Consider the following 21,900-nt stretch of genomic DNA (forward strand, 5'->3'; position numbering starts at 1 on the left):
ACTCCCCCAACCAAATGGAAGAGACTCCATGAATGTTTTGATTCAGAATCTGCATTCCAAGCGCAGAGCTAAAGAGCCCTTAGAACTGAGTCGGCTGTAGCTGAAACCCTGGAGACACCTGAACACCATCTCACATACATATTCAGCTGCACTCGGGTCCCAAGGAAGCTGCCAAACTATGACAGCCCTATAGAGGCAATAGGGAGTAAGGGCCTATTTCCCACATCCTTAAGTATACTAAATAGGAACAGAGTAAGCTTTCAAAAGGAGGGGGGGAGAGATATACTGGCCAATAATCCACTCTTCTAGTATCAACATAATCAAAGTGTACAAGCTAGCGGGAACAGTAATTTAGTGCAACAGACCAAGATACCATAAAGACATATGCTAAGCAATAGAGTAAAATCAAAATAATGGCCAAACATTAAAGGACCATGTATCGGCAGAATTGCACGGACATGGACCGAACTGCTGAATAATACAGATATGTCCTCATACATCTTTGATGGAGTAACCCCAAACAGCCTCTCTTGGCACGCCAGGTCATGTGAGAATCTTCTAGAGTCAGGCGTCTTTTTTTGCTGAAAATGTGTCTTGGTCACAACGCAATGCTACTAGGACACATGAGGAAATTGTTCTGATTAATTTTATATATGACACTTTTATATCTGTGTGCGACCTAGTCTCTGATTCTGTGTATCAAGTGCTACAATGTAGCAGCCGCTGCCTTTTTCCAATGCAAATTCTGTTCTGCTCCGTATACAGACTTAGTCGCACACAGATATACAAGAGTCATAGCATTGTATTGCAACTAAGATGCAATTTTGGCAACAAAAGATACACGGCGTTAGCAGAGTTGCATGGGACCTAGTGGATCACTTACACCAGGCATCTTGTGCTGCATGGTGTATTGAGGCTCATTGAATGAGGACACATCTGTAGGTAAAAGCCATTATGTGATAGCCCAGACATTAGACCAACATGTACATTTTGACAGGGAATAGTATATACAGAAAAGAGAAGCCAAACACAATTTAATAAGAAAATTAAGTAAATAAGCCCTGCAGAGAAAAAAACACACACATGGTTAGGCAAAAATAACAATGCAACATCAGCAAGTACATTTGACAGCAAGCCCCATATTGATGAACCCGCCATGGACCAGTCCTGCTGAACTACAAGAGCAGGAGAGGTCTCAAACGCATTCCCAGCCTGTAAGGGCTTTCAAACGCTCCTCCAGGGAAGTGATGGAAACCCCATGGATATGGGAAAGCAGCATTTCAGAGAGCACTAGTGACAGGTTTTCGCTGCTAGGGTAGCCTGCGTCAAGTTGCCAAACAATTAAAGGCTTCCCAAAATCTCTGATGAGTCAGAAGAGGACCTCACCACTTTAAACAGTGCCTCCTTCGCATGGAAGTAATGCAGTCTCATCAGAACATTCCCATGGGCATTCCTGGCTTTAGGAAGTCTGTGAATAAGAACTATTAGGATGTCCGATGAAGAAGCCAAATGAATGAGTTTCTTGAAAAGAGCCATTGCATAATCATGGAGACTACTATTAGAGATCGTCTCAGGTACTTCCCTTAGTTTAAGATTGTTGAGACATGATCTGTCCTCCAAGTCGCTCACTTTGTCTCTGAGAGCATCCACCCTCTGCTTGAAATTCTCATGCAGAACTATCAGATCATTATGTGACCAAACCATCTTTCCCATTTTAGTTTCACGGTAATCTGTGTAGCCTACCAGGTCGTCTGTAGATTACTGACAAGCCTGAAGGGTGAAGGGGAATTTTGCTGCTGGTTCCTCTTTAAATTGGGACAAAAGATGCTTTGTAACACCTCCCATCAGTGCTTCATCGTGGACCCTGGAGAGGAACATTGTGGTCATGCGTGGACCCTGGAGAGGAACCCCATAGAAGTGGTTGAGGCTGGAGGATTAAGCAGGTGGCCCTTTCTGGGAGTTGGAGATCTCTTGGCCTCTACATTTAGAAGCTTGAGGAGATGTCTTGAAAAAGCAAATTGGGACAATTGTAACCATTTAGTGCCCATGTTAGGCTGGGAGTGGCAGTCATACTAGAGGAAACAGACACTGAGACAAATAGACCAGGTAATTGCTCCACCTATTGGAAATGATCAGGCCAGCCAACAATGGAACGAGGTGACAGGACACTTGGAAAAAACAGGAATCACCCCTACATGCTCAACAGTGCTTTAGCATTGGAGCAGACAATAATGATGACATAACCAGGGACTTCAAATGTGGTGGCACAGACACACGTAGCAGCCGTGGCATCCAAGACAGTAATATAGAGAGTATAGGCACAAAACAGTATGGCAGCAGTGACTCCCATATGATCACATAGAAAGCACAGCAGGCAAACAAGCAGGGAGGATTTCAAAAATAAGATGGCTGCTGACATAAGCCAGAGCACAGGTGGAGAACCTGACCTCCACAGCACACCACGATGCACCAGCAGACTCTTTTCTCCAAGTGGCAGGCAGTGTGTTTAATGTAAAGAGGCCACTAAACGTTGAGTGACTTGAACACCTCGAACTCCACTACCACACCTCTGAACCGGGCATCCGCCTCCAGAAAGCCCATGGCTCCGACTGGTGTGGAGGCCTACACGTCTGTAGCCCCAGGAGGAGATCGCAGCAACTTCCATACTCTTCCACGCAGTCACCAGGGCACCAGGAGGCTTAATTCCCTCAGATAATCTGCCAAAAGTCATACATGCATTTGTATCATCTCGATTAGACTACTGTAATGCCCTCTACCTTGGTCTCCCAGCAAAAGAATTGCAACGTTTGCAGCTGGTGCAAAACACAGCTGCCAGGCTGTTAACCAACCAGCCCCGTTCTAGCCACATAACACCCATCCTCTACTCCCTTCACTGGCTGCCTGTAAGATGGCGAATCATCTTCAAGATTGGCTTACTGAGTTTCAAAGCATTACATAACCAGGGCCCAAGGTACATACTGCCCCACTCGATTACTGCGATCTGTAGATGAAGGACTTTTAGCAGTACCTAGAATCTCTCGTAATTCATCTGGGGGTCGAGCTTTTAGTCATGCGGCTCCGACTCTATGGAACTCACTTCCTCGCACAGTGCGAGAGGCCTCAACTGTAGAATACTTCAAAAGTAGACTCAAGACTTTACTGTTTACTCAAGCATTTCCATAATGTCCCTTTTAGTATCTTCATGCTTCTGTATTTTATGAAAATGTACTTCATTATTTTCTGTTCTATATTATGCTATGTATCTGTTAAGTGCCTTGAGTCCTACTGGAGAAAGAGCGCTATATAAATAAAATAATAATAATAATAATAATAATAATAATAATAATTATTATTATTATTATTATTATTATTATTATTATTATTAGATTTGGAGTTCTTACTCCTGGGAAAGGTAGCAATTCCCAAGGAGAAGTAATAGCTCTCCTTATACATACAGTATCTCTCCCCTAGGGACTTCCTGGCCCAAGTTTAACACCCCATAATTTTACTTTTTCAAAACTACAATTTTAAATAGCTTCTGGCAGTGTCAGTGGGAATCTCACAATGTGTCTGGTGTTGGATGGGTCTCCATAGTTATCCTGACAGTGGAGTCCGATTTCGGCTAACTACCTGGTGCTTGAGAGAGATTCTGCATTGTGCAATAAGTGGTGGGTCTGCAATTGATCTACTGACAATTCTCCACATAACATGTGTGGTTTTCTTAGTCTTAGCCCTTGTAATATGCAGTTACGAATATTGAAATATTGAAATCATATTAGTTTATGTATCACCTCATACATATTTACTTTGTATATTTATGGGCAGATTCAATTAGATGTGGTGCTTACCATGGACAGATATCCTCAAGCTTTAATGCCCTGAGTTATTAAATTTTAAGCCCATTTCTCTCATGTTAAGCCCGCAGGTAACGAGTGTTAACCCATAGATTCCAGGATAAGGTCATGGAGCTATGGGTTAACGCGCTTGTTGTGGCTTCAGTAAGGGCAGAAATCGCTACTTACCATGGAGGGTATGAACAGAAGTCCGTGGTAAGTGCAGTCTGTGGGCTTACTGCAGACTTCAATTAAACAGTTCCAGGCACTGCTACAAGCCAGCGATAAGCACCGTGGTCCCTTTGTGACCAGCTGGGTTTCCCTGTCCCTTTTAGTTTAAAGTTTTTTATTTATTTCTTCATAATTTTATTTATCATCACATGAAATGCTTCTCTTTTGGAGATTGAAGAATTCAGATACAGTGTGAAATGTAATTAATTGCATGTACTCTGGAAATACTACATTCTGTCAGCATTCATCCAGAAACAAATTATATATTGACAACATTCATCCAGTAATGTCAATTTATATGTCCACACTGATACTAGATTTTGTATTCCAGATATGCTGTCTTCCTTGCGTTTTCTGGGTAATGGTGCATTATTATGGAAAAGCCTTTTGTTACCTCTGATTGTTCCTTGGCAGCTGAGCCTCATGCTTCGTACACGGCAGTCGGATGCTGTTTTACTGCAGGCGGAGGGTGAAATGAATTGTTCTCTCACACTACAGGTACCTTTTATAATGTTTTGGACAGTTATATTGCATTGCAATCATGTTTGGAGAAGAAAATGGAAAGACCAGAATAACTTCAGTATACCTGAAGCAAGAGTTTTCCATACAGTTTTTTTTTTTTTTGCTTCTGTTTTTAATTGCACAGTAGTTTCTGTGATCATTTGAAATAAAACATGACATGACAAATTGTGAATGTAACTGTGTGTGGCCCATAGTATATGAAGCTGTAAATTAGACATTGTGGAAGCAGTTGCCTTTTTAATAGCCTGCTTTATTCTGCCTATAAAATGTAAAAAAAATTCTGCTCTATCAATGCAATATATATTTTTTGTTGTTAATCAATTTCCTAGCATTTACCTTGAAATGTTGCTGTCACATAACCCTAATATTCAAACTTCTCAAAACACCCTAACAATCCTAGATATCCATGCACAGATGGTTAAGTCAAATTGACTTTCAAACAGACTCATTTAAAGCATGGAATGAGGGCCTAATTCAGGATTATTTTGTTTCTATGCAGAGTGAATACTGCCTGCTTTATTTTTACACTGCAATTTAGATTTCAGTTTGAACACACCCCACCCAAATCTAACTCTCTCTGCACGTTATATCTGCCCCACCTGCAGTGCACATTGTTTTGCCCATTAGAGAACAAATTTGCTGCTGCGATCAGGTCTGAATTAGGCCCTGAATTTGGTAAATGCTGACATAAGATATTCATAATGAAATACATCTTGAAAGCATACATGCATTTTAACTGCTCAGGTATCTGTTTATTATTGGTCAGTGAGTTTGCAGTACAGTACTCATTTTCTTTCCGGCACCAGCAAACAGCCTATTGCTGTCAACGTACATTTCCAGTGATATGTGCATGTACAACTGCATTGAGATTTAACAAGTGGATCTTGAAAAGCTTTTGTGGCTTCACAGGTTACCCATTTCTCTTGTAGGTTGTGGCTGGATTGGGCACTTAAACTACAATGTAGCTTTAAAACTAAGCTCCTCCCCCCTGCAACCCCATGATGCCTGTCTCCTTTAGGTACCTAAGGAGATATGGCATGTTTTGGTTTGCAGCCCTTGTTGTAGTTAGCTTATTTTGTACGTTTTCTGTCACACAGCACTCGTCAGTCACATTGAGTTTTACTGATGGCGGCTCCTTTACATGGAGTGTGCATCTCACAGAGGGGAGTAGCACTTGAGGCAGGGAGAATTCGGCCACAGAGCAGGGAAGGGTGGGGAAGATGCGGAGCCTGTAGCTGCTGGCCTCCTCTAGACTATATTTACTACTGAAGTGTTACACCCTGACTGCTGTGTATGTAGGATATAGAAGTTAAACTATTGAAGCTCTTCTGGGCTGGGATCATCTGCTGGTGCAAGTCCTTTCTCAGATCCTCTCCTCTGCTGTTGTTGACCTCTGGAACGCTAAGTACCATTGTTATTTCTTGCCTATTGTTTCTGCTGTTCTTGGAAATTGTCCACTCAGTGACCTGTGTCTCTTATTTTCCTGTACTGGGAATCTGGTTACCTCTGTCTGCTATATCTAGTGAGAAGTGTACAGATTAAGTCGATCAAAGCCAAAACAGTCAAGGCACAAGGTATTGCTATGGCTTTGTTTTTCACTTGTGCCCAATGCAATATTAAATTGCTGTGTGGACAGGTGGACTCTGGGACATTGTGCATGGACTGTTGAGCAAGATCTAGTGTCACATAAGTGTCCGACACTGCTGAATCTGCCATTGAAGTGCCGGCATGAGCACAGGCTCTGGGTCTTTCTATATCTGACTTAGTTTAGCTTGTAGCACTTTAGCGAAAAGCTCAGGCTAGGGCAGCTGATGCGCCAGTTTCCTTGGTATGTGGTCCTAAGTTGCCTGCTCCTATTCCCCATTCGGTGTCTGATCCAGCTTGGCTTCATATCATGGAGCATACAGTGTCATGGTTTGGAAAGGTTTCCTATTATTTGCAATGTTTTTTTGAGGATTCTCAGCTGTGTATGGTGCTTAAGCGTCTTCCTCTTTCCATGACTTCATTAGAAGTTTTAAGGAAAGGGATGGTGAACAAGACTTAGTTTTCCTCATCATGGAGTGGAAGACTTCAGTGCTGTGGTGCGCACAACTCTGGACTGTTTAGATATGGATTTTCTAGCTGGGTCTGTGGGTCCTTTCAAATGTTGGTGCAAGAAGGTCATTACTTTCCCTTCTACTGATTTCTATACTGTAATTGAGGAGGCCTGGCAGGCACTGGATAAGAAATTCTCCATTCCTCGCAAATTCACTTCCTTTTATCCACTTCCAGTGGAACATACTGTATATCCAAGTGTGAATTGTCTCCCAAAGTTGACACTGAGGTGGCATGTTTAGCTAAACACACATCTCTCCATGTTCAGGATTTAGCTTTCCTTAAGGATCCACCAGATAAAAAATTAGGGGGTTGTCTCAAGTTAATTTTCTGAGCTCCAGTGTTGTTATCTGACCTTTACTCGACACGGGTGGCTCATGCTAAAGAGAGTTAGGCTGACAAACTATTCGTGGAGCTTTACAGTGCTTCATTCAAAGATTCCCTCCAAGACTTTGCACAGCAGCTCTGAGGTGCAGCTGAATATGTGAGACTTTGCAAGTTGGTGCTCAGGTGGCTTCTAGGGTTTCAGCCACGTCCATTTCGGCTCAGAGGGCAATGCGGATTCTAAATCAAAACATTCCTTAGAATCTCTTCCATTTGGTGGGGGAATTCTCTTTGTGTCAAAACTGGATACCATTATTGCCCTGGCTACTGTTGGGAAAAGCACTTTTCTTCCGACAGCTGCCACTAAACAGCAGGGGCCCGCGTTTCCATGTTTTTTGTTCTTCCTTTTGGGGTGTCGCGTCCATTAGTGGTCAGCCTGCCAGAAGCTGCTTCTTCCCCGGCATGGATTCGGCTCCTGAGGGTAGTTTTTCTGGTGACAACCGTCACTATGGGAACAAGACTCTGGTGAAGCTCTGGTGAGGGGGTATCTCTCCACCCAGTCTGGACTTCAGTCAGAGTGTGCCTGCTCCAGACCTTAGAGTTTATATCACCAACCTTAGGGGTCCACCAACACACTGGATTTTTTCCACACCTCTTCCTGAGGATGTGGAGGAAAGGGTAACATTTGTCCAGGCTATCAATTCTGTCCTCTCAGAGGGCATCATTTCTTTAGTTCCACCGCTGTAATGGACACTGGAGTTTTACTCCAGCATGTCCCTTGTTCAGAAGCCGAATGACTCATTCTAACCGATCTTGATTCTTCGTACCTTGAACATCAAGTTGTGGATGGATCATTTTCAAACAGAATCTCTCAGATCAGTGATCCACAGCATGGTGAAACTGAGGTTTTGGCGACCCAGAATGTCAGGGATGCGTATTCGATTTAGGCAGGTCATCCCTCTCCCCTTTGTTTCATAGTCAGGATCCTCTCATTATTAATTCCAGACCCTGCCATTCAGTATAGCCACAGCTCCACGCATTTTCACCAAGCTCATGTCAGTGATGACAAGCTTACTGTGCAAAGAAGGTATCACAATCATACCTTTATTTAGACAATCTGCTTGTGAATGTGAACTCAGTTTTGCAGTTACAAAAGCACCTAGATGGCACAGTTCAAGTACTACAGGTTCATGGATAAATCCTAAATTTCATAAAGTAACACCTAATACCTAGTCAGTGCCTTCAGTTTCAGGGGGTGGTTTTCGACACCTCTTTGTAATGATTTTTCTTGCTGGAGTCCATAGTATGGACCCTGCAGAACTTGGTCACAATGATACTGTTAGTGCCTCGTCCATTGATCTTGTTGTGCATGAAGATGCTCAGCATGATAATCTCCACCTTTGAGATCATTCAGTAAGCCATGTTCTGTTCACAGGAATTCCAGTGGGAAATTATCCAAGCTTGGACAGGATACTCAGCATCCCTCTTGTCTCAGGTTTCTTATTACTTGGCCGCTGGTTTCCTAATGGCTTTTGCCTCAGCTCGGCATTTGTCAGAGTTGGGGGTTTTTGTCTTCCAAGACACATTTTCTCGTCTTCCACAATGATAGAGTGGTTTCCTGTATGGTTCCTATGTTCCATCCGAAAGTTGGTTTGGTTTTCCACTTAAACCAGAATATAGTCTTTCCAGTTTTTCCTCCTTCAGTGACTATCAAAGACTGGGTTAATCTGGCTCTGCTAGACATTGGCTGAGCTCTGCGAATTTGCTTTATTCCACCACATGGCTTCTCTGCTTGTTCTTTACCATGCACATACAGTAACTGTGGTTGGACGGCTGGACCATTGCACGTTGTATCCGCTCGGCCGTCACTCAAGCCTATTTTAGTGTGGGGGGACCGGCATTACACTGGGTGTCAGTGCATCCCACTAGGGCAGTAGTGACTTCCTGAGTGGCACAATATGAGGCTTCAGCAGGACAGGTCAGTTGTGCAGGTTCCTGGTTCTCTGTTCAGAGATTGGCCTCCAGTGAAACCCAATTTGGGTATACAGTTCTCCGGTCAGTCAGGCTGAGCATTCCTTCCCCTGGGGCAGCTGTTGAATGTCCCATGGTCCAGTGTTGCCCAGCCTTGCTGCAAGAGAAAATAGGCTTTTTGGTCATTACTGTTGAATCATTTTTTCTTAAGCAAGCTGGGGAACACTGCATTCCCTCCCTCACACTGTTGGTTGTTGACTGTTTTTTCTCCCTACCAGTTTGTTTTTTTCTAATAGTTTCACTGAGTTACTGGACTTTTTTAAATAAGTACTGGCATCATGGAGTTGAAAGGGGAGGAGCTTACTTTTAAAGCCGCAGTGTAGTTTAAGTACCTACTTCTGTGCCGACCTACAATCCAATGGTCCATGACAAACACATTGTATTCTGTAGGTTAGTGAGTTATTTGTGTTCTTCATCACCATTGCCAAAAATGTAATATGCATGTTTAGAAAAAGCAGGTTCTAGGAAATTAAACATAGTCTTCCACAGTATGGTTTTATGTATTGAAAGCAGTCTGGTCTTTTATGCTGCCTGTTATTTAAGTCTTAAGGGCCCTACACACTGGTCGATAACAGTGATAGATATGAACGTCATCATTGGTGTGTAGGCACCAACGATGAGCGGCCACGCTCTCGTTCTTCGTTGGAGCCAGGTCGTTTATGCATGCAGGCCAATATGGACAATCCCCCCCCCGCCGCCTGATGTGTAGGGCCCATAATGGAAAATTGTAGGTTAATAAAATCAGTAGGTTGTCCAGTGTGCATTTTAGGTTTGGTGGTTATATTTGTATGTTTTTATTATCTTTTATTGTCTTATATCCTCTAGTCACAGTTATTTCCCTATTTATTTTATGTTCTGTATCTCTCTTTCATCCTGGGTGGGGGACACTACACCTGGGATAACAGTTTGGAACTGCAGGAGCTTGGCAAATTAATTTTTATTTTCTATTTATTTTTGTGTTAGTTAGACCGATCACTATCAGTCAGATCCAATCACTATCAATTCCAGGTGCTGCCTTTTGGAATTCACCAAAATAATTTTGATAATGGTGAGCTTGCTGCGCAAGAAAGGTATCATGATTAAAAACATTATTTAGGGGGGGCATGGCTTGTGCCTGATTCGGAAGGACGTGTCCCAGGGGAGCTCCTGCCCGATTGAGCCCTTTTACACCCTTTCCTTCTGATTTGCTCATGCCTGTCCCTCCCCTATAGCTCCCTATAGCAGCCCTTGCTGCTTTGTTTGTGTTGGGGGTGAGCTGCGGAGCCGGAGCACAGGCCTGTCCTGTGCTTGCAGGTTGCGGCCTTCCCCCCGTGGTGAAGCCGGGACCTCAATTTGAATAAAACCCCCGCCCGAGTTCGGACGATTGCCGGGCGCCCCACACTGCTAAACGGCCTGCCCCACTGCACAGTTCCTACCTGGGGGACGCGGCCATAGAATCAAGGGGTGAGAAGAGCCCCTGGAGCTGCGGGGCCGGAGCTGGGCCGAGCGGCGGAGGTCCGGTGGTGGCGGCCATCTTGGATGTGGCAGAGAGCGGAGCGCGGGCGCTGTGCTGATACGAGCGGCCCGTTTGTCACATTCACCCGCCGGGGGGGACTCTCTGAGGACGCTGGGGTGGATAGCAGACCCCTGGCCTTGTGGATGACTGACTGAGGCGGCCTGAGGTAAAACACATTAAACCCTGCTGACGGTGGCCATCTTGGAGGTGGCAGGGCAGGCTTCTCTGCACTGAGCTGCCCGTGCTGTGCTGTTGGGGAACAAGCTCACTTCCTCAGCAGGGAATTAAATCAACACCTCACTTCAACACAGATCACTGCCTGCAGGCTGGACACTGTATGCTCCTACCCCATTCTTTCCATTTTTGTGTATATATAGTGCACCCCGCTGGATCTAATTCTCAGAGCCCCCTGCTGTTATTTCCTATTTCTTATACTACATTTTCCCTACTCTCAGTACGGTGTGTTGTGATTCAGGAGCGGCTACCCTCCCACGCCGGAATTGTTAACCCCGGGCAGACGGATTCGGTATCCTGCAACAATGACACTATACCCTTCGCAATATGGTGCCTGAACTTTAAATTACAATGACCTGACCGAGCCACGCTGAGGGGAACACGTGATATGTCGCCTGTATGTTGATACTCAGTTCGACGATAATTCCTTCTGGCTACGCCTAGCACCGTGCCTCATGCCGATAAAACGTTACTCCAAGAAATTGTCAAAAACTCCAGCCATCTCGTCCCAAGCCAAGGATTTTCGTACACTATTTCGGCCACCTGTGTCCGATTCTACCTCGTCCGCCCCTCCATCGCCCTCCTTACTCTCCAGAGCCATGGAAGATAGTGCGGCTCCGGGGCCCCCTGCTCCATCTTCTCCTACAGTGGAATCCTCAGATTTATCTGCCATTCTCTCCAAATTGCGGTCCCTCCCCACCCGCCAGGACCTACAGCAGGACCTTCAGTCCATGAAACAACGGATACAGGATTCCATTCAGACCCGTTTTTCTTCCATTCAGTCTGATGTCACTCATGTCGCAGATAGAGTGGTAACGTTGGAAGATTGCTCTGCGAAGACGGATTCTAAAATATCTGATCTCCATGATCTCATCTCTCGCCAATCACGCTCTCTGATTGCCATGGGCCGCAGACTCGATGACGTGGACAACAGGGGGCGCAGGAATAACCTGCGAATAAGGGGATTGCCTGAAGACGTCACACCCCAAAACGTTGAACCTTCTCTGACCAAAATATTCAATGAACTTTTGGGAGCGGACTCTGACTACCAGATGGTGTTTGACAGGGCACATCGGGCCTTGCGTCCTAGAGGGGCACCAACGGATAGACCACGCGATGTTATCTGCAGACTCCACTACTTTCAGGAGAAAGAGGAGATTCTTAAAGCAGCCAGGCGGGCACCGGACATTACTTTTGATGGTCATAGGATACAAATTTTTCCGGACCTCTCGTGGTCTACCCTACAACAGAGGCGTATACTCCGTCCCCTCACAGATGAACTGAAAAACCGTAACATCAAATTTCACTGGGGATTCCCATTATCTATCCAAGGATATCCCATTATCTACAAAGGAACCCTTTTTGTCCTACAGGAATATAATGGTGTTAAGGACTTCTGCTTATCCCTAGATATTCCTGCCCCGAGTCTCCCTAATTGGCTGGACCAGTTTGAACTGTCACTGTCACCTCCGCCTCCAGCAGAACGGTGGCAGAAAGTCCATAATTCCAGGAGGCGACGACGAGCTGACACATTTGAGGAATCTGAAGCCGGTACGGCTGCTACTGTTACCGCAGATGACACGGGATGACTACGGCGGGCTAGACCTCAAGTTACAGTTTCCATGGACACGTGACTATTTGACATACTTAACGTGTTTTTGATATGTTGTTTTTTTCTTTTTGCTATGTCCTTCCACTGATGGTTAAATAGTTCGCTGTCTGCGATTGTTTAGGTAATTGTTTGCTTCTCATGGCTGCTTCAGTACTGCCACTTCCTGCCAAGTCATGTACTCTGTTTATGTTTTTGTTTATTGGTTTTTAGGTTGTATCACTTTTGTACTAGATCACTGTTACTTGTTCTGCCATTTTGCCTTTGGCTCCCAGCGCATTGCTTGTTCTCGTAGTCTTCGGATTCAGTTTTCTTCTTTATTCGAGCTGCTCTATCTACTGAATAATTTTGTTTGTATTTCAATGCTATTTAACGGCGATATGTCCCGGTTCCCCTCTGACCCCCCTTGCTCTGCTATACATTTGTAGATCATGGGGCGATTATGGTTTCCCATGACTAATGATGCAGAGTATTGCTGTTGGATTGACAGCTGTTTTTTTTGTCTTTTATTGTCTACGTTATCTCCCCCTGTCTTTCCTCTAGTGCTTCCCTTCCTCCCTTCCCCCAATTGGATGAGGTATTATGGGTGGCTACTCTTTCAACAGGGTAATATGGATGACTCGGTGGTGTGGCAGCGTTGGGATTCCCTGGTAACTTACCAATATGGCTAATTTGAAGTTAGTATCACTTAATGTGAAAGGCCTTAACATCCCCGAGAAGAGGTCCCGGCTTCTACACTCTCTACATACCGATAACACAGACGTGGTGTTCCTTCAGGAGACGCACTTTAAAAGAGGTGCCTCTCCGAAGCTACACTCCCGTCATTTCCCGCAGGGCTATTATAATGATTTCTCAGGGGCTAAGGCCAAGGGAGTTGCAATTTTGTTTGCCAAACATGTTAGACTGCATGATGTATCGGAAGTTCCTATTGGGGATGGGAGGGGCCTGCTGGTGAAGGCTATTATTGCCGACCAAACTTTTACATTTCTTAACCTTTACCTCCCTAATCAGGGTCAGATACGTTTTATGAGGGAGGCTTTGGAGCTGATAGAGCAATCTTTGGAAGGGGTATTAGTGGCAGGAGGTGACCTTAACTGGGCATTGGAGCCTCTTCTAGATACCTCAACTGGTGCACCCAGATCTTCTTTAAATTATATTAGACGCTTTAAGTCGATTCTACATGACTTCCAGCTAATGGACACCTGGCGCCTGCTCCACCCTAAAGATAGAGACTACACATTTTACTCTTACCCGCACAATTGCTATACCCGTATTGATTATCTCTTTGTGGATCACAAATCTCGATTCTCTTGTAGATGCCACAATAGGACAAATAGTTGGCTCTGACCACGCCCCCATTACTCTTATCCTATCTTTACACCACCCTCCCCCGCGCCAATGGCGATGGCGCTTTAATGAGCGATTTCTCAGAGACCCAGACTGCCGGGCCCAAATAGAGAGTTCTATTGAGGATTACATTGCTCTTAATCTGACTGACGAGGTCTCCCCAGTGACGGTGTGGGAAGCCCATAAATGCGTGATTAGAGGTAAATGCATCCAACTAGGCTCCCACCTCAAGAAACAAAAAAATTAATGTCTGGTCGCCCTACTTGCTAAAATTAAAAGTCTAGAACTCACACATAAATCTACACTAACTTCCGATGTATTAGCGGAGCTGCAAGAGGCTTGGTCATCCTTAAATAGTTTACTGAATGAAGGCACCCGTAGGGCATTTCGCTGCTGCCGACATAAATTCCATAGGTGGGGTAACAAACCTGGGAAGCTTCTTGCCCGTGCTCTTCGTGCCCAAAGATCCCTAATTTATCTTAAGGAGATTAGGGATTCCTCTGGGGTGCCTCATGCTTCTGACGGTAGGATGGCTGAGATCTTTCATGCTTACTATACGGATCTCTATAATTTAACATCACTGCGCTCTCAGTGTGAACGGTCAATGCATGAGAAGGCAGTAGAGGACTTCCTAGAAGAGATTAAATTCCCGTCACTCTCCCCAGCTACGATTTCAGCCCTTGAGGACCCTTTTACAAATGACGAACTCATGTCCGCCCTGAAGTCCTCCCCGTCTGGTAAAAGTCTGGGCCCCGATGGCTTCCCCATATCTTATTACAAAATGTTTCAAGATAAACTTCTCCCTCTTTTGCTCCGTGCTTGCAACTCTGTCTCTCCACAGACCCCCTTTTGGAATCAGTCCTTGGGAGCACACATCACGGTCATTCCTAAAGACGGTAAAGACCCATCATTACCGTCCAGTTATAGGCCAATCTCCCTCCTTAACGTAGATATTAAATTGTATGCCAAACTCATTGCGAACCGCCTGTGTTTGTTACTGCCGGTAGTAGTACACTCGGACCAGGTTGGCTTTGTTCGAGGTAGGGAAGCAAGGGACAACACCATAAGAGTGATTGACCTGATAACTCATGCAGGCTCAGCTAAGACTCCTATGATGCTTCTCTCCATAGACGCTGAAAAAGCATTCGACCGTTTAGACTGGGTCTTTATGGAAACGACACTGCGACAATTGGGCCTGGGAGAGGTGTTATTGCAAAAAATCTTGGCGTTGTACCGGGCTCCCTCGGCACAGGTGCGGGTGAACGGAATACTCTCCGACCCGATAACCATCTCTAATGGGACTAGACAGGGATGCCCGCTGTCGCCATTGATATTTGTTGTCTGCATGGAGGCTCTGGCTAGGGGCATTCGGCAGAACCCTGGTATCACTGGATTGACAGTGGGTGGAAATGAACATAGACTTGCATTGTTTGCAGACGACCTCCTGGCGGTCGTTGCAAACCCTGCTGTGTCATTACCTAATCTTATGAAAGAATTTTCAAGTTTTGGAGTGCTATCCAATTTTAAGATTAATTATGCTAAATCGACGGCTCTTAATGTTTCCCTCCCTACTGAACTAGTTTCGTCCCTGAGGACTGTGTTTCCCTTCACCTGGCACCCCACACACATTAAATATTTAGGCATTCTGATCCCCTCCTCCCTGTCTACTACGGTCACTTTAAATCACCTCCCTCTATTGCGGAAGCTGCGGAAGGAAATGACACTGGCTCCAACAGAAATTTTCCTGGCTAGGCCGTATGAACATTGTGAAAATGAATATCCTACCACGGTTACTGTATCTTTTCCAGACTATCCCTTTGAAGCTACCCCATCAGTTTCTGGTAGACACACACAAGGCAATTAGCCGATTTGTTTGGGGTGGCAGGAAGCCCAGGTTCAAACATTGTTACTTATTCTATAGGAAGGCCCAGGGGGGCCAACAGTTGCCCATAGTTTCAACATATTATCAGGCCACGATTTTGAATAGGATCCTAGATTGGTCGCGACCTGGTGCCGGCTCTAAGCAGTGGGTTGACTTGGAGAGACGGTCCTCGGGTCTACAATTACAGGCAGTTCCCTGGCTTAGGACCATTGGCCGCTCCTCGCATTTGATGGTTGGACCCACTTTGGCTCTATGGAGAACCCTACGCTATAAATTGGGTCTCTCTTCGTCAAATTCCCTGCTTCTCCCGCTTCTTGACAACCCACTGTTTGGGCCGGGTATTAGAGGAGGTGTGGCCGCCAGATGGAAAAGAGCAGGCTTGAATAGGGTTTCACATTTGCTCTCCGGGGGAAAGGTTAAATCTTTTGATGAACTCAGGGAGGGCACTGATATCCCCGCGACTGACTTCTGGTTCTATCTCCAGACTCGTCATTTTACTTTGTCACACAGGGCAGCTGCTGCATTAACAGGAGACATCACAACTTTCAAAGCAATGTGTTCCCAACCCTCTGAACCCACCCATGTTATATCGGGTATATATAAGATATTGCTCCACTGTCTTTTCATAGGAGACCCCGCTTTCTGTACAAAATGGGATGCTGATCTTGTACCTCGAGGGATACATATTAATTGGAAAAAACACTGTGAAGTTATGTCCCATTGCTCTACAAGTCTGGAGGTTATAGAAACACAGTATAAATTGCTTACTAGGTGGTATCGATGTCCCTCCCTTCTACATAAGTTCTTTGCTTCAGTGTCCCCCCTGTGTTGGAGGTGTGGAAAGGAACGAGGTACCCTTATTCATATATGGTGGGACTGCCCCCTGATTGCTACCTTCTGGGGCCAGGTTATTCAGATCTCCTCCGAAATCCTGAGGTTTCAGGCTCCTACTGAGATTGACTTCTGGTTACTTTCCCACACTGCAATACCACTAGCAAAATATAAGCATTCCCTTCTCAAGCATCTTAATAACGCAGCGAGGGCAGTGGTACCGGTCCACTGGAAGTCTCAGGCCCCCCCCAGGATATGGGAATGGTTCCAGCGGATAGAATTTTATAGAACAATGGAGGATATTTTTCATTCAGTCCTAGACACACATTCTGATTATGTTGCAACGTGGTCTTCTTGGCTGGAATTTAAATCTACCTCCGTCTACAAAGACCAGATCCCACTAGACTCACCATGATATTGCTTTCCTGTGTAGACCACTTCACTGTATGGAAACCATACTTGTACTTAGATAAGATCGATTAGCTCACTCATTCCCCTTCCCTGACTCTGCCCTTTTCCCCCCTCTACCCTTTGTCTTGTCTTCTTTGTATCAATACAGTATAAGTTGTGACTGTGATTACACTGTACTTTGCTGTGCTTTTTTTTTTTGTTTTTTTTTTGTTTTCTACACACAATGCGTATATTATTGCTGACCCTCTGATGTATGATGTACAATTGATTATTTCCTTGTTGGATCAATCATATCTACTGTACTTTTTTCTTTTTTTTCCCCTCTTTTCTTTTCTCTCCTTTCTCTTTATTTTCTTTTTGTGTTTTTGATATTCTATGATATATTGGTCTGTCGACCCATGTGTTTATACAATACTGTATTTTTTGTAACATCTCTATTTCTTCTTGAAAAACCAAAATAAAGAATATATATAAAAAAAAACACCATTATTTAGATCTGCTCGTGAAGGATGATTCAGTTTTACAGTCCCAAAAGCACCTAGATTGTACGATACAAGTGCATCAGGATTCACAGCTGGATTCTGAATTCAATAAGTCTCATCTGATACCTTGTCAGTGCCTACTGTTGCTGGGTGTGATCTTCAGCACCTCTTTCCAGCGAGTATTCTAGCCAGAGACAGGTGGTACTGTCGGTGTCTCATCCATCCATCTTGTTGCGCATGAAGTTGTTGTGCGCAATAGTCTCCAAGTTTTTAGACCATTCAGTATACCAGAGGTACTCTCACGTAAATTCCAATTGGATATCCTCCCTAATTGGATGGGGTGCACAGAATCCCTCACATCTCAGCTTCATGTTCTTTCTGCTAGCACGCATCAATCTCCATTGGTGGCTGGTTTCTGATCATCTGGCCCAGGAAAGATCCTAGTTCACTAATTTTGACCATGGACGCGTGTCTCCTGCGTTGGGGTGCAGTGACATTACATCTTTAGATTACAGGCCTTTGGCCACCTTCAGAAACAGCTCTTTCAATCAATGTGCTTGAGCTCCAAGCCATCTTCCTGGCTCTCTTGGGGGTCCAGTCCATTGGCCAGTGCATATTCAGTCAGACAATGCCACAACAGTGACATATGGAAATCATCAAGGAGGCACAAAGATTGCTTGAGCGATTTCGGAGTTGGTTTGAATTCTTTCCTGGGCAGAGGCCTTTGTTTCAGCACTTTTGGCAGTGTTCATACCGGGAGTGGAAAATTGGAATGTTGACTTCCTCAGCAGAACTAGGTTTCTCTGGGGGAGTGGTCTCCACATCCAGAGGCCTTTCAAAAGTTGGTTCGGAAGTGGAGCCTAATGGCCTCTTCACACAAATTCAAGGTTCCACAGTTTGATGCGAGAACCAGGGACCAGATGGCTTTTGTGGTGGAAGCCATGATGGTTCTGTGGTATTTCCATCTGAAGTATCTGTTTTCCCTATTCTAATGTTGCCTCGGCTACTCAAGCGTATAAAGGATTGATGGGTGACTGGTATCCTAGTGGCCCCATACTTTCTGCGCAGGTTGTGGTACGCCAACGTTCTCAAACTGGTGGTGTCTCCTGCTGCTACAGGGTCCGTTTCTACATGAGGACCGTCCTTGATTGGCTTTAAATGGCCTGGCTTTTCACTCTCAGTGGTCCATACTATCCTGCAGGCCTTAAAACCGGTTCCGTCATGCAATTACCACAGGGTATGGAAACTCTACATCTTGTTGTTTCTTGGCCTTCCTTGAGGGCAAGTTTGGATTCCGATTTTAAAGCTTTGTTTTTTGAAAGTGCAAAGTTTGGCCATTTGTTTCCAGATGCGTCTGGCCCTTCTTCCAGAGATTTAAACCTTTTTTACAGGGTGTGTTGCATGTTCAACCACCGTTTTTGTCCACTGGCAGCACCGTGAAATCTTAATCTAGTTCTTTCATCTCTAAAGCAGGCTCCATTTGAACTTTTGGATTCAGCAGACATTCAGTTCGTTACTTGGAAGCTGGTCTTCCTTATTGCCATTGCCTCATCTTGATGTGTTTTCAGAGTTGGCGGCTTTGTCTTGCAGGATGCCTTTCCTCATATTACATGACAATAGAGCATTTCTCCGTATATAGAATAAAATTAATTGGCTGCGCTTGGTTAATAAAAGCAGCTCTCTTAGGGGGTAGTACTTTTATTATTTGGGAGAGAGCTCTATATATAATTGTATGATAGAAATATATATTTCTATCAAACAATTATATATAGCGCTCTCTCCTAAATAACACAGTTCTCCGTATATTTCATATGTTCCGCTTAATCTAGGAATTTGTCTTTCCAATTTTTCTCCTTTAGCGACTTCCAGGGACCGGGATGATCTGGCTCTGTTAGAAGTAGCCCAAGCACTGCGGATTTACTTGGACAAGAGATCTTCTGCCTGCTGCACAGATTGTCCGCTTCATTAAGAGGCGCAAGCAGTTGGCTGGCTAAATGCAGACCTTTGTACATTGAATCTGCTTAGTCATCACTCAGGCCTATTCTATTGCAGGACAAATGTCACCAGACTGAGTGTTAGTGCCATCCGCTAGGTTGGTTGCGACCTCCTGGGTGGTGTGATACAGGGCTTCTGTGGAACAGGTGTGCCATGCAGCTAAAGTACCTTGTTCTCTGTGCACACGGTTTCTTTGTTTTTACTGTTTACATGTTTATGCCTCTGACAGTGCCCACCGGTCAGGCGGTTGAACGTCCCATGGTTCAGTATCCTCTAACCAGTATGAAAGATAAAAGAGGAGTTTTGGTCACTTAATGTTGAATAGCTTTCTCTGAGTCAGGCTGGGGGACACTGCGTTCCCTCCCTCCCCCCCCCCTCCCTCCCTCTCAGTCGTGCTGTATTTGGTTATTGACCATCTTTTCCCTGCTGGCTTGTTTTATTTTTCTAAGAGTTTCACTAGGTTACTGCTACTCCTTACCGGACTCTTTAAAAAAAAAAAAAAGTAATGGCATGCTTGTGTTGCAGGGGGGAGGAGCTTAGGTTTATAGCTACAGTTTAATGTTTATGTGCCAGCTCCTGTAGTACCAACCTACAATCTCATGGGCCTGTGTGCTCCAGCTCGATTCAGAAAAAAGGATTCAATGGTAAGTGACCAAAAATCCTCTCTTCTGCCATTGTGTAACATTCTCCAAAGCTATACTCACCTATCTTGTTGCTTGCTATATTTTAATTGTCTTGTAATTTTAACTTTCTGTTTTTCAGATGAGCCAGGGTTCTCTCATATTTTCTCTGCGTGGTTTCTTAAATGTCCAAGCCTCTTTGAGCCTTCCACATGTAAAATTAAATGACGGAATTTGGCATCACATAGCTATAGAGCTACAAAATGACCCTAAAGTGCCTGGGACCCATCTTCTATTTCAAATAGACTATGGACAGGATAAGGTACATTTTTCCAGCATCTTTTAACTTTTCATGTTATATTAGAGTTGTTCACATAGAATTATGTTACATAAAATTAAAGCTTAGGTCTACTTACAAATAATGTTTTTTCCTGCATAGAGAGACTCAGAGAAGAATAAATAAATATAGTGTGTACTGATATTTGAAGACGCATGGAAATCATTTCACACAACCTTCCAATATCTGTTATAGACAAAGTAACTGGTGACTTCTCCATCAAGTTTAGTGTGTCAGATGCTTGCTGGTGTGGCTCACACCTGATAATGTGAAGATCATTTTTAGAAAATATGTATAATGTGTCTTTGTTTTCCAAATACTTACCTGCTATGGATTTTATGGAGATATGGGCCTAATTCAGTAAGGATCACTAATGTGATCCTCTGCACAATTTCCCGATGTTCGGGGACTGCGCATGTGCAGAACGGGTCCTGATTGACAGGCAGAGGCACCTCCATTTTCCGTGATTGGTGAGGCCATGGACTGCGTCGTGTGATGATGTACCCGCAGGCCGTACTGCAATGGCAAGGCTAAGTAAATTGAAGCTTACTCAGCCTGCCGTCGCGATGTTCATCAGATATGCGATCGCATTGCAAATGCAGGGAGGAGTTGGTATGCACCTGCTCCTGCATTTGCATTGCTAAGGACTGCAAATGCAAAGCTACTGCGAGCAGCTTTGCATTTGCAATCCTTAATGAATCAGGCCCTATGTGGTTTGGAAAGTTTAAATATTGTCCCTTTGAAAATATAGGCTGACACATGATTTGACAATAATAGAGGACTTGAAAACAGGTTGGAATGGGCTCTTCTTCTCAGGCTAAAGATGGAACATACTTTTTCATTTAGGTGCTTCCTTATAAAAATGGGAACATAACCAAAAATAGGTGAATTACCATTTGTGACTGGTGACTAATCAGCACTGTTAGCTATAGTAGATTTCTTTGACTTTTTTCATATATGCACATAGCTTATAAAAGTTGATAATTTGCAAAGCCTTGTAGTGTAAGTTTCTTTGGCCCAAATGTATTAAGTCTTAAAAAGTGATTAAGTGGAGATGGATAAAGAGTAACAAATGACCAGCCAACCAGCTCCTAACTGTCCTGTAACATGGCAGTTAGGAGCTGATTGGCTGGTACTTTATCACTCTTTATACGTCTCCGCGTTATCACTTTTTAAGGCTTAATACATGTGGGCCTTTGTTCTCGGTTTGTAACGAACATCTCGACCAACTTATCTTCCTGATAGCTCTGGTAATGTACAAACTATAGAATGAATATAAATTAGTGCAAAATGTTGGCAGAGTGTTCTGGGCTATCTGGTGCAGTGACGTCAGTACACACACTTTGTGAAGTAAACAGTAATGCTGGTTTATTTAGTGAACATAGGTGACTCAGATGTAACACTGATAGCAGTAATCAGGAGTCGATATATCACACAAGGTAACAGCATTAGGTAGTGGTACTTATCAGGAGATGTCTGCGGTTGTGAAGCATGGAGGACTGCACAGCCATGCAGTTTGACTCCCACTGTAGAGAAGATGATGCATGCACTGGAACACAGAGTCTCTGTAGCTGAGATCTGCTCCCAGTCTCAGCTCTGCACACTTGTACACCAGGACTCGA

At 44.4% G+C, this 21,900-nt stretch overlaps 1 protein-coding gene across 2 annotated transcripts in view; it reads left to right on the top strand.

Moving 5' to 3' along the window:
- Positions 1 to 21,900, top strand: part of LOC135041525 (cadherin EGF LAG seven-pass G-type receptor 2-like) — a 407,444-nt gene that overhangs the window by 174,699 nt on the left and 210,845 nt on the right. For both annotated transcript variants that reach the window (XM_063954943.1, XM_063954944.1), the window contains exons 10-11: positions 4,396 to 4,562; positions 20,084 to 20,263. In XM_063954943.1, the coding sequence (XP_063811013.1) occupies positions 4,396 to 4,562; positions 20,084 to 20,263 (347 nt within the window). The remainder of the gene's footprint in view (positions 1 to 4,395; positions 4,563 to 20,083; positions 20,264 to 21,900) is intronic.

This window comes from Pseudophryne corroboree, chromosome 2 (genome assembly GCF_028390025.1).
Source record: "Pseudophryne corroboree isolate aPseCor3 chromosome 2, aPseCor3.hap2, whole genome shotgun sequence".
NCBI classification, from domain to species: Eukaryota; Metazoa; Chordata; class Amphibia; order Anura; family Myobatrachidae; genus Pseudophryne; species Pseudophryne corroboree.